This window comes from Eretmochelys imbricata, chromosome 6 (genome assembly GCF_965152235.1).
Source record: "Eretmochelys imbricata isolate rEreImb1 chromosome 6, rEreImb1.hap1, whole genome shotgun sequence".
NCBI classification, from domain to species: domain Eukaryota; kingdom Metazoa; phylum Chordata; order Testudines; family Cheloniidae; genus Eretmochelys; species Eretmochelys imbricata.
The window spans coordinates 44,205,122-44,219,098 of NC_135577.1; the positions used below are offsets into that span (position 1 = coordinate 44,205,122).

The 13,977-nt window shown below is 40.9% G+C and overlaps 1 protein-coding gene across 1 annotated transcript in view; it reads left to right on the forward strand.

Moving 5' to 3' along the window:
• Positions 1 to 6,632, forward strand: part of KIF18A (kinesin family member 18A) — a 110,413-nt gene extending 103,781 nt beyond the window's left edge. The window contains exons 16-17 of the mRNA XM_077820132.1: positions 2,660 to 2,769; positions 6,102 to 6,632. Of these exons, the coding sequence (XP_077676258.1) occupies positions 2,660 to 2,769; positions 6,102 to 6,241 (250 nt within the window). The 3' untranslated portion in view covers positions 6,242 to 6,632. The remainder of the gene's footprint in view (positions 1 to 2,659; positions 2,770 to 6,101) is intronic.
• Positions 6,633 to 13,977: the final 7,345 nt, after the last annotated feature.

The following is a 13,977-nucleotide window of genomic DNA, read 5'->3' on the forward strand; positions in this document are numbered from 1 at the left end:
AACAGGTCTGTTCTTCCTGGAAGTTCAGTACACTCACTCATTCCAAGAAGTGAAGAAGCTCCATGCTCATGCTTTAGTTGACATCAATTTAAATTTAAAAGGAAGTGTTCTGTTGTTGCTTTCTGGGCTGGGAGAGGTATCTTTTGTATTTCCACATATTCTGAAATAATTGAGTTGAGCTAAACAATCCAGATTCCTGTGGCATTTCGTCAAAGCAGTGCACAGCATTCTAAGGAAAAATAACTAAATTTCTCAGAGTACATGAAATGCCTCAGTTAAGTTTGCTGCAAAATCACTCACTAATTCCTAAGGTTAAGAGGTTAATCCTAGAAACGTACATAATTACCATTTTTGTTTCTGAAACTTTCTTTTGCCTGATTAGTTGCAAATATTATGTAACAGTAAAAACTCTTCTAAATTGAAGCATTCCACTGTCTTCCATTTAAACCACTAAAGTCATACAGCCTAATCGCCCCCCCCCCAAAACAGCTGCTTCACTATCCCCACCCCCACTTCTCCCACACACTTTTTCCTGCTATCCGAACCAGGGTAACTTTTAGAGGAAACCTCAGCACTTGCTCTCTCAGTAATACTCTCTTCTTTTCCTCCCTAAAATCATGCTGTCTGACCACAAGCAACACACTCATTCCTAAAACCAGATGAGACACATTTCACCCTCTCTTATCTAACACTGTGTGGGGGAGAGAGAAGGGAACCACATTCTTGTTTATGGAGAAGGAAGAGAGATAGCATTCCTTATATTTTCCTCCTCTCCCCCCCCCCCCCCCACTGCCCCATGCCCTCCCTACACCAAATATATCCCTCGCAATCCAGCATCGAAATACAATGTCTAAATCTCAACCATCCCTCCCCCAACACGCACACACACACACACGCACACACACACACACGCACACACACACACACACACTTGCTAAACATAGTAACCAGCAACCCTGGTTCCCAGGCCAGTGACTGGAAGCCAGTCATTAGTAACATGGGGAGGAAGGGGGGAGGGTCCCTTGCTAAAGGCTCCTCACATGCCCCCACTGAGTGGATCCTCTTCTCAGGAGCCAGGCTTCAGAGATAAAGGGGCTCCAGCAGGAAGCAGATCCTAGCCTTAATCAGTTTTCCTGTTTGCTGTGTATTTGAGTAGAACACAAGCTTTTTAACAAAACAGCCTTTAAACCAGAGTTCTATAAAGTATGATGCTATAAAATACTGTTAGAGAAACAAGAAAACATGTAGAAATGTAGCTGTGGTTTATATTTTAAAAATTACTGTATCTGGATTTCAAAGTTGTCTTACAGAATCAGGTCATGGAGGGTGAGCGGGACAATAGTGGTAGGAGTGTGATGCCACTGACAACTTCATGTTTATTGTAGTTCATTGTCATGCTTTAATTCCATTAGTTGAAATACTATAAAATACTAGCTTTTTTTCTTTTAGTAAACTGTCAGCTTCAACCACCTCCTTTAAAGCTTAGCTGTGAAATGATTGTCTCCCTCCATCCATCCACCTCCACTATATGGAGGCAGAGGGAGAATTATTGTAGTAATGAAAAAATTGACTGAAGCAATATACACAGCTTGACCATTTCGAGACCTTTTTATTCATGTGACATCTGGTTTTTGTTTAGTACGCTTATGTCCTTAATTATGACCATCCAATTAGCATCCATTGCTTCCCAAATATCAATGGAATTTTGGACTACATTGTTTCATGAAATGATATACTTGTTTGTTTTTATTTTCACAATTAATACATTCCTACAAGATTGTAGTACAAAGCTTTAAAAGAAAACTGTTTGAAATGAAATCTGAAGACAGCCACCAGAAAGAAAATTGAGTTTATTCTGTTGCATTTTTTTAGTAAGACCCACTAATACTAGGTGATACTGTTTAATATGACAGGTTTCAGAGTAACAGCAGTGTTAGTCTGTATTCGCAAAAAGAAAAGGAGTACTTGTGGCACCTTAGAGAATAACCAATTTATTTGAGCACAAGCTTTCGTGAGCTACAGCGCACTTCATCGGATGCATACTGTGGAAAGTACAGAAGATCTTTTTATACATATAAACCATGAAAAAATGGGTGTTTACCACTACAAAAGGTTTTCTCTCCACCCACCCCACTCTCCAGCTGGTAATAGCTTATCTAAAGTGATCACTCTCCTTTCAATGTGTATGATAATCAAGTTGGGCCATTTCCAGCACAAATCCAGGTTTCTCCCCACTTTAGATAAGCTATTACCAACAGGAGAGTGGGTTTGTGGGGGGGGGGGGGGGGAGGGCGGGGAGAAAACGTGGATTTGTGCTGGAAATGGCCCAACTTGATTATCATACACATTGTAAGGAGAGTGATCACTTTAGATAAGCTATTACCAGCAGGAGAGTGGGGTGGGAGGAGGTATTGTTTCATGGTCTCTGTGTATATAATGTCTTCTGCAGGTTCCACAGTATGCATCCGATGAAGTGAGCTGTAGCTCACGAAAGCTTATGCTCAAATAAATTGGTTAGCCTCTAAGGTGCCACAAGTACTCCTTTTCTTTTTACTGTTTAATATGTTTTCAGACTGCATGTCCTGAAATACCAAGGTACAGTGAGAGGGCTTAACATTGCTTCACTAAAAGTAAATTTTTTATTTGCCTTTTTTTCAAGTTCTGTGCCAAAGAGTGGGTTAAGTAGCCTGCAAAATACTGTGTCTGCAAAGCGTATTCGACAGGATATCTTGTTAAGTCATAAACCTTTACGAGTGCCCAAAAAAGCAGGTAAGTGTCAAAACTATAACTTATGATATTAAACTGGAATTTGTGGCCATGGCTGGTTGTGTAGGAGGTCCAAGATTAAATTCTGACATTTACAATTTCTCATTTTCATGGTTTGCTGCTGTGATCAGTCAGCTAAGCTGTTTGCTGAATATGGTATGTCCACTCATTTAAAAAACAAACACAAAAAACAACAAACACCCAACTTGGAATAAGTTTAGTCAATTATTGGGTCTTGATTAGACGTGGTCCCAGTATTCCAAGTTTATAAAAATTGTAAATGATAAAAACATCATCTTTATAGGTACTTGAATGATTTTAATCACTCTAAAAGCATACTCTTCACTGATAGCAGGTTTGATCTGGCACAGTCCCATTGACAAGTATCAGCTTTAAGTGCCTGCTGTGGAATTTCCAGATCTGCTTTTATTGAGAAATAAAATAATCTCTTAAGCGCTTTGCCAAACCTTTCTTGAATGCTTGCTTCATCTTTTAACACAGCACTGATTACTTTTCCAACTAGAGATTTATGAGATAAATTTTTGATACCGTTTGGGAAAACACAGCAGTGAAGTTGAGAAGATGAAATTTGCAAGCAATATTTAAGGATTCTTTAGCCGCTAGCAATTGTTTACAATACTGTAGGTCAGTGGTTCTCAAAGCCGGTCCGCCATTTGTTCAGGGAAAGCCCCTGGCGCGCCGGACCAGTTTCTTTACCTGCCATGTCCGCAGATTCAGCCGATCACAGCTGCCACTGGCCGCGGTTCGCCGGTCCAGGCCAATGGGGGCTGCGGGAAGTGGCGCAGGCCAAGGGACGTGCTGGCCACCCTTCCGGCAGCCCCCATTGGCCTGGAGCAGTGAACCGCGGCCAGTGGGAGCCGCGATCGGCCGAACCTGTGGATGTGGCAGGTAAACAAATCGGTCCGGTGCACCAGGGGCTTTCCCTGAACAAGTGGCGGATCGGCTTTGAGAACCACTGCTGTAGGTGGTGTTCCCAAAACATTCTGTAAAACGTGGTTATAATAGTGACTTGCAAGAAACTTCTGTCTGAGATATAGAAAACTCTGTTATAACAAAGTCTATTACTGATTAAAAATGTATGAAGAGCATTTGTCCCACAATTTTCCAAAAAAGTGTGGCTTTCTTAGTTCTAAATTAACATTTCGTCTCTGTGTGCTCGGAGTGCCCATTGTAGATGCTAATGTATTTTATATTATTGTTAGTTTCCTCGCATTGAAGGGCGTGTTACTCAAGGATTAAACCCAAGTAATCTGTTGCAAATTTGCCTCAAACTAAAACACCCAAAACTAAGTCTATTTTGTATTAGAAAGAACTATCCAGGTTCATGTATTCTAACTGTCCTCCTTCCCACTTGGCAAATATCCCTTGAACCTTTTTGCCCTGAAACAACAGCTGCTGAAGACAAGATTTAAAAGTCAAACTGTGACATCTTAATAATTGTAAAAGTAAATTATCTTCCCTAATCTCGTTCTCCCCAGCCAGTGTTTCACACAGATTTCTCTCTTAACTGGTCCTTTTGTCACCTCAGCTCACTCTTGATTTTACACCTTTTAAGCTCCTATTTACTCTTGGTCTTCATCTCCAAATGAATTTTTACTAAGTATCCTTACTCTCATCTTTCCAAAAACTTGTGAAGCCCACCTGTTCTATGAAAACTTCCACATAGAGCAACCATAACTAAAGCTGATCAGAACATTTTTGACTAAATGTTCTTTATTAAAATGTGTTGCTTTGTCAAAGCCAAAATGTATTTATTTTCATGAAGTTTTCTACAAAACGTTTTTGAGGTCCAGGGTAGACACTCTGGTCGCTTCCGAAGACTTTTTGCATCCAAACACAGACATTTTGACTGTGTCACAGGACTCTTTGCCGCTTAGACATTTTGACATAACTGTGTTTCAAAAAAAATGTTCAAAGGATTTGGTTTTCCTTCCACAAATTTCAAAAGTTGTCAAACGGAATATTTACTCTCTGGACAGCTCTTAACCATAATCCCATACGATGTATTCTATAATATCTTGCATAGTGCTGTACGTTTTTGTCAGGACTTCAGTTTCATTTTTATTTGTGGAAAGCAACCTCACACCAGTGTTACTATCCTCTTTCATCAGGATTTTAGATGTATTTTTCCTTTCTTTAACAGTGCATACAGAATCTAAAACAAAAGCTGAATGCTTTCTGTAACTTTATGTATGGGAACAGATTATATGGAAAACTCTGAGCTAGATTGTGGACTATGTCAGAACTAAATTCAGCACGGCTCAGGAATGGGGAGGATGCAAAAATGATTTTAAAGCTACCTATGCCTTCCCTCCTCTACCATTCTTAGTCATTCCCAATGGTGGCATAATCCTCTTGTACAATTTTAGAGTAAGTTGAAGGCTACTCTACATTTCATTCTGCTGACTTTAGCTTAAAGGCATGCTCTGGTCGCATACCCTTTCCCACAGACAAAATCTAGCAATAGTATAGTTGCAATAGAATAGTGTAGTTTTTTTGAAAGTTTATAGTAGACAGGCTTCTGTACTTCTGTGTACAGTGCTATCTCCATGTTACTTATTTCTACCAAGTGTTGGGAAATAAGGGATACCAACATCAATTTCTATAACTGATTTGTTAAGGAATCATGTATTTGAGTACCTAGTTTAATACTGCAAAATATTAGACATACCGAAAAGATTTTTTTTAAAGAAAAGGGATAAACACAAGTTAGTTTTCCTGCCTTTCAGGCATTTAGTAACACATACTTCAGATATGTCATGTGCTTAAATACTATGTCACTGAGGTCAAGAAGAAAGAGTTCTGCTCTTACGATAGTAGCAGTTTTGTTTCCAAAAAGGCATGCTTCCGGGGAAAGAATGAGGTGGTGCTCAATAGCTAACAGTAAGTTCTGTTGGGTTTTTTTCAAATTGAGCTAGGTAAATTTGTCTACATACAAATTTGAATAGGGTATTAGGCATACTAGAGAATAAAGTGTCAAATATATATCTACATATTATGTATACATTATATAGTTCCTTTCAATAAGGCACAACGTTAAGTGGAGTTCTGTACCTCCTTTACTGGTCATGTTTCTGTATCTTCCACTACAAACTTAGCAGAGCAAATTATCTTCTCACCTAGGAGAGCTGGCTTTTTTTTTGTTTGTTTTTTTTAATAATGAAAGCTAGACGCTGATAAATGTAGGAAAAGCTGTAGAATCCACACGCTATCTCACAAGGTTGCCCCCAACATGAAACAAAATAAAGAAACAACGCTCATACTTTTTGAAAGAGGGTTGTTGTTTTTTAAAATGACATCTATTTCTTCATTAGGAATTGGAACAAGAAGCCGGAAACAAGAACCAAATATGCAGAGAAACCTTGTTAGAAGTCTTTCTGAAGAAAATGTAACATTGGGTCTGAAATCAAGGACATCAACAAATCTTTTAATTCGTCTTTCTAAGAAAAAGTAAGATTTAGATGTGATGCTCATCATTTCAGGCAGGACTGGAAGCATTCAAGTAAAGGATGGACTTTGATTTTTCCCTGCTGCAGTATTTCTTGTCTGAGACTTATCAGCCCATGTCTGCCACTGTAATGCACAATTCTAGAATGACCACTTACCTTTCCAAGGAGAATTTCATTGAAATATATCTTTGAAATTTAAATTTTACAAAACTTTTTAATGGACGCCCATTCTGGCTTCCCATAAACATATACAGACTTTTACTACTGTGTTTTAGCAAGAGAATAGAAACGAGTCATTGGGCTTGGGGATGACGATTGTGATGTCCACTTATTTCATGATGCTGTTTCCATAACCCTTTCAAGCATAATAATAAATTACTGCCTTGCAGTAGTCAAACTCTTCAGGAACTGGTAGTGTCAGCTTTTTTAAGAAATCCCTTTTTAACATCACTTACAAATTCCCAGTCTTTATTATGATACATCAAATGTTTAAATAATTAGAACATTGAGTTTATTGCTTTTATGCTTTTCACTGAAATTTTCTACTATTAAACTTTCATTTTTCATTTACAAATAAATGAAACAGCCCCTTATATTAACATATTCATGCTTTAGGCATTGGAATGTCAATTTGTTCTAAAATATTAATGTGGTGATGTAGGATGATAGCACCAACAGGGTACCAGAAGACAGGAAAAGAGTTTACTAGAATTTTTTTTAAATGGTAGCCGTAATATTTTGAGCTCAGACTTTTAATTTGACAATTTGAAATCTGTTGTTTAACCTAATTGCTTGAACAACTTAAAAAACAGCTCTGTATTTTGATGTTTTATAGTTTTCAAAACTCTAATTTTATTGTAAATAGGTGAATTATGTTAATTGTTCTGAATAAAGTTTTTTTAACTGTAAACAAAGAGTAGTAATGTTCTGTGAATTCAAAATTTAGAAAAAAATGAGCTGCTTCTGTGGCTGCCTCTTCTAACCTAGAGACCATCTGAATTAATACTGGTTTTACTGGTAGTGTTTTAATAACTCTAGTTTGTGCTGGACATTTTGTCATATGTATTTAATCAGGTTAGCTTTGTGTGCTAATAATTATTTAATATTTAAATTTCACTAGGGCCCAGGGACCCCAGTCGTGATCATGATGACCCCATTATGCTAGGTCTCTGCAAACTTAAAATTAAACAAGGGAGTGACCCTGACCTATTGGGATGGCCTATTGACATCAGTGAGGGTTCTGCTATTGATTTGTGTGGCACTGGGATTTCCCATGAGTCCATGATGATAGATGCGACTAACATATGAAGTATGGACAAAATCATTTGTTTTGAAAAATTTCACTTATTTTTTGGAAAAGGTGGATCCAACAGTGTTTCATTTAATAAAATTGTCATATTTTTAATCATGTAAAAGAAATTATATTTTAAAACCTCTTGGAAACTTAAAATGAAATCTGTTGTCTTCTATTTTTAATTTTCTTCATATAGTGTCTGTCATGAGAAGTCAAGTACCAGAAGCAAACCTAACAATACAAATGGACTCTCCTAAAATCTTGACTTCTGTCTGATTTGCACAAATGCACTTAGATGCCACAATACCATGCTGTTCATTCTAGCTTTAGCATGCCAAAGCATGATAAAGAAAATAGAAAACATGATCTGCATAATTCAGAATGAAAATAGTGTTGAGGTTTAGTGTCATTGTAATCATCTTGGATGCTATGGTAATGACGCTATATCAATACCTGAGTGGAACTAAGTGGTTCAATTTAAGGACTTGTCTATATGGGGACATCTAGGAAAGTTCATCCAAATTAACTCAAGATATGAATTTGAAGTGGATTAGATAAATAGCATTAAACCCCTGTATGAACACCCTCATTCAAAATTAAAGTGGTCTTAATTCAGTTTATTTTAATTTACTTGTCCCTGTGTAGAGAATCCCTAATAATTATCACCTTACATGTGAAAACAGTGCTCTTGAAAGCAAATTTTAATTTGTGAACTTTGGATTCCAATACAGCTAGGATCATGAATAACAGTTTATTTGAATAAAATATTTCATTTGTATATCTTCCAAATTCTCATTGTGTAATATACTATATGTGCCGGGGAACTCTATGCTGATACTGCTTCATGTCTGCGTTAAGTATGTTGGTTTTAGCTATAAAATGCAAACTTAGTGCTCTTTGCTTTCACTACCTCAGAAGTTCAAAAATACACATAAGGCCATTTCTACCAGTTTTGGAAAGGTTCCTAGGTGATTAATTATTCCATCAATGAGGTCTTCATATTTTTATTGAGCAATATAGATTTTATTAATTTTAATGTATTTTGCTTACATTTTGCATGGAATGCTTAAGATCACCCTGAAAGAAACCCACAAAGCAAGTATGTTGAGAAAAATATGGCGACCGCACATATTATCAGGGTAATGTGATAACGCTAATCTTAAATTTATATTTAGAACTGAACTAGAAGAAAGTACAGAACAACAAAATGTTAGTAGCTTCACACATCTACACACAAGTCATCCAACTAGACATACCAATGTATTTAGAACCCGTTGAAGTGAGTTTATCAGAGCATTCCGTAAGGAACATGTTTCTGGACTGGAACCATGGTCCCTACCTCTGGCTTTCCTGGGCTATTAATAGTTCAAGCTTTTTACCAATAGTAAACTTCAATAACTGAATGGCAGGTAACTAGTCTTCTGTGCGGTTAGGTGCTATTTTATGCTCCCAGTCTTTCCATTCTCCACAGGAAAAGTGCTAACTGGATTTCTTTATTTCTATCTGCAGTTTTTCTGAACCACCCGCATCCTGAATGCCTCCTTATTCTTTCATCCAAAATGATCCCACCCCTTTCCTGATTGACCCTAATGAACACTTCTTCCTTTTATCTCCCTTTCCACTGCCCCATACTTCTATACTTTCATCCACAAAGCCAGTGTTCCACATACCCAACCATCCCACACTTCTCCATCCCAACCTTCCTACTGGTCCCCACGCTCTCTCCCAGCAGGTAGGATGAGGTGGAGCTCATAAACATTTATAGGACCTTATCACTATCTTGTAATCTTCATTCTGTGTTTGCGGAGCAATCAGGTTAACAAGAAATTTGGTAGGGCCCTAATTTTAAATGGGTTTAGTGACTTCTAATGTTTTTTTTTTTTAAGTACTATGATTAAGTGGTCCAAGCTTTTTTGTTTTTAATAGGAAACTTTAATATCCTTGAACAGTAGTCCTCACACTGGATCGTGACCCCAAAGTGGGTTGCAACCCTATTTTAATGGGGTTGCCAGGGCCAGTGTTAGACTTTCTAGGACTTAGGGCTGAAGCCAAAGCCTGAGCCCTGCTGCCCAGGGCTGACGCTAAAGCCCAAAGGTTTCAGCCCAGGGCAGCAGGGCTTGGGCTCCGGCCCACCCCTGCCCAGAGTCGTTTAGTAATTTTTGTTGGCAGAAGGGGGTCACGGTGCAATGAAGTTTGAGAACCACTGTCCTAGAAGATCCCCTCCTCACAAAAAGCTACGGAGCAATAGTTTATACTATCAGTGCCTGCCTCAAAGCCCATTGAAGACAATCAGAAGACCCCAAATGTCTTCAATCCACTTTAGATCAGGCCCTCTATGCTTACATATTTAAATGTGTCGGTCGTGCGTGTGTGCATGCACGAATGCATACCATTGAAAGCAGGCTTTTTTGATTCCCTGACTGGTACGGAGAAATGGCTTTTAGATGGAATTCGCTACCAAATTATATCTCTCATGCTGGGAGAGAATCTGTTTCTCACAGAATTGAGACCGGGGTGGGTGGCAGAAGAGTTTGGTTGATGTGACAAAACAAATTTCTGCATCCCAGCATCCCCCACAATTCTTGACATCTGGGATGCTCTCCTCCCTCTGCAGCTCATTAAGGTGGATTGGTGTTTTGGTGTAGCACGGTCTGGCCGCACCCCCTCTGTTGCTGCTTACTGCTAGATTCTCTACCTCCACAGCAATACACAATGGTGGTTTCTTTTGCTTCTGCCCTTACTCCTTCTATTTTATCTTTTCTATTTTTTGGGGCAATGAAGAGCAGTTTTCTCTCTTCTCTGCATTCCTCCTCTCCCTGAGTTAATTAATCCTTTGGGGGTTTAACCCTCCCTGAACATCCACTGCAGCATCTCTCTGCTGGCTCCTCTGCCGCTTACAGGCATGGCAGAGCAGCCAAGAAAACACTTGGTCAAATCTAAGCATTGCTATATACGTGAGGCAGCCTTCCCAGTCCCAACAGATGGTGAGTTGTGCCCAGACTGCATCCAGCCTTCCATCATAGAAACCTAGACATGTGGGACTGGAAGGGACCTCAGTAGAACTTATAGTCCAGTCCCCAGCTCTCAAGGCAGGACTACGTAATAACTAGACCATTCCTGACAGGTGTTTGTCTAACCTGTTCTTAAAAACCTCCAATGATGGAGGTTCCACAGCCTCCTTTGGTAATTTGTTCCAGTGCTTAACTACCCTGACAGGAAGTTTTTCCTAATGTTTAACCTAAATCTTTCTTGCTTCAATTTAAGTCTATTACTTATGTCCTGACTTCAGTAGATAAGAACAACAAATTATCACCCTTTTCTTGATAACAACCTTTTACAGACTTAGACTGTTATACTCTCCCTCAGTCTTCTTTTTCTCAGATTAAACAGACCCAGTTTTTCAATCTTTCCTCATAGGTCATGTTTTCTAGCCCTTTAATCATTTTTGTTGCTCTTTGAGGACTTTCTCCAATTCGTCCACATCTTTCCCAAAATGTGGCACCCAGAACTGGACACAATTCTCCAGCTGAGGCCTACTCAGTGTGGAATGGTACTTATTGGGTCTTGTTTACCAACACTCTTGCTAATACATCCCAGAATGATATTTGCTTTTTTTTGCAGCAGTGTTACCCTGTTGATTCATATTTTGCTTGTGATCCACAGTGACCCCCAGATCCCTTTCCGCAATACCCCTTCCCAGGCAGTCATTTCCCATTTTATATTGTGCAACTGATTAGATTATTCTTTCCTAAGTGGAGTACTTCACATTTGTCCATATTGAATTGCACGCCTCTACTGAGGAAGGTGAGCTGTCTGACTCTGAAACCTGAGCAGGCTCCTTGGGAGTAAGTCTCAGAGAAAATTTCTCCCCTCAGAATCCTCCCCTGAGACTTCAATATGCCTTCCCTCCTCCTTGGAGGAAGTGATTAGGGATGAATGGAACAAGCCTGATAAGGACAAGCACAAACAGCAAAACTCGGGCTCTGTAACTTTCAAGAACCAAAGGGCTCTATTGCTGAGACACTAAAGGTTGACATCACTGTAGGGTCCCTCACCAGGGATATGGTTATTCACTCAGAAGGAAAGTTCTACCCTAACAACCCCATGGATAGAAAGATGGATGCCACTCTCAAAAAGGGCTTTGAAGCATCCCCCTCCAAAAGTCCCTGACAGCTACCTGCTTTGCAGGAGCATCTGTTTCCAGGCTGGAAGATCTCAAAGCCATTAAGGACAGAGATCATCCTGACTTTGACTCCACTTTAATGAAAGTTATCCTACAGACAGTGTCTTAGCTGATGCCTCAGTGTTGCAATGAGATTCTCAGGCTAAGCCATGGTTTTCAGCTCAGTAGCCAGGTGCCACCTATGACTCCAGCCCTGGAAGGGGGATGCTCACTCTAATCAGGTCCTATACTTGGCCAAGTTTATAAGCTCCCTCCTTTTTGGAGATAAGCTCAATATGGTGGTGGCTGACAATGCAGTAAAATGCAAACAATCTCTCCCTTCTCAGGAGAGAATATAGACTGGCCTTCAGAGAGAGGTGCTCTTTTTCACTCCCTGTCCTCATAGAGGGACCAGCCAAGGGACAACAGATTCCATAATGGAAAACAGTGGAATCAACCTCATCCCTCCAAAAACGCACTTTCTGGCAACTATTGCCTAGACCTCCACCCAGAGCTGAAGTTAGGGTGGGATTTCCCATTTCCTAAAGGAATGGTTTTCAGTGAGCACAGACAAGTGGATCAGGGAAATAGTAGCCAGGGCTACTCTCTTGGGCTGAGGGCTGTACCCAATCTTTCCTTCAACCACCCCAAAAACAAAATCTGATCCAAAATGATAATTTTTGGGGGAGGGATAGCTCAGTGGTTTGAGCATTAGCCTGCTAAACCCAGGGTTGTGAGTTCAATCCTTGAGGGGGCCATTTAGGGATCTGTGGCAAAAATTGGGGATTAGTCCTGCTTTGAGCAGGGGGTTGGACTAGATGACCTCCTGAGGTCCCTTCCAACCCTAATATTCTATGAAGTCTATAAGTCTATGAAATATCTCATCTTTTGGATATGCAAATGATATGCAAAGTTCCCTCAGAAGAAAGGTTCTCTGGGTTCTACTCCATCTTCATTGTACAGAAACGCACGGTGTCCTCCCCACCCCCGCCTGTGTACCTGGTCGCTGCTGAGCAGGGGTTGAAGAGCAGGGGCAGCCTGGCTGCTGATGCTGACTCAGAAATGAGTGCTGCCGCGAGCTGCTGCTGGCTGAAAATGCGTTCAGTGCTTTGCTTAAAGAGACAGCACTCTCTCTCTCTCCCCCACACACACTCACACCAAACCAAAATCTGAAATGGTGAGCCAGGAGTGGCCAGAGGGCTGCAGGAGGCCGTGGGCTCCAACAAGATGCAGTCCCCACGCGACACCATGGAGCCTGCCTTGAGCTGCAGGCCAAGTACCAGGCACCATGAGCCTCAGCAGCAGCAAGCAAGTAAGTAACATCCAAATGTAACCCTCAAGGAGATTACCTAGATTCCTGGGGCTCTGTCTGCTGGCAGCTCAGGGAGAGGCACACTGTCCCTGGTAGGGAGGGGGAGCCAAGGCAAACTCAGAGTCTACCTGGAAACCAATAGGGAGTGAGATGTCCTTCCCAGGGAGTTCAGGAAAGGGGAGAAGCCATTTTTGAGTCAGTCTGGAGCCAGCCAGGGCAAGAATAGGACTGGCTGTGTGGGGAGCTGGTGAGTCCCAGGCCTTCATGCAGGGTTCTGCTGAGAACTGGCCTCTAGGGACCTGAAAGCAAGATCCCTCAGCTGGGCTTTTCCTTCTCCACTGATGATTCCTAGTTTGTAGAGTTTTGCTGGGAAACTTCCCCAGGCAGGCTGAGTTAGCCCTCCAGCTCCCTAGGTGAGACCAGTCACCACACCGTCATCTCTGCTTTAGCTGCTAGTTCAGGGCTGCTGCCTGCTGTGAGTGTGTCTGGACACTGGGCTAGCAGACTACAGTTTGGATTTTCGTATAGTTGTGCAATCTGCACCTTGAGCCCACAACCCTTTGTGGTGAGGGGAAATCGTGGGTCCGAAGCAGCCTGATTCCTGCCTGACGAGGATCCATGCCAGCAGAGATCAGCCCCTCTGCAGTGACTGAGTCCAGAGTCCTCTCTCAACCTGAGGATCATTCATGGAGTTTGTGAGTGCACCATCTTTTGGTTAGGGAATTTTTTTGGGGACCCCCTAGTCCCTGAACTGTGTCCTCAAGCCAGGGAGTAAGGGTTTGGGGATTTTATAACCTACTGCACATTAAACCTGTGGAGGGATTTACCACCTTCTCCCCCTTGTGAGTCCTTTGGGCTGTACTGAACCCAGTCAGCCACACTGCTAAACCACCACAGAGAAGAATTTTATGGTGTTTGAGGACCCCAACAAAGTACGTGTACCAACGGGACTAATCTTACATTTGCTACATCA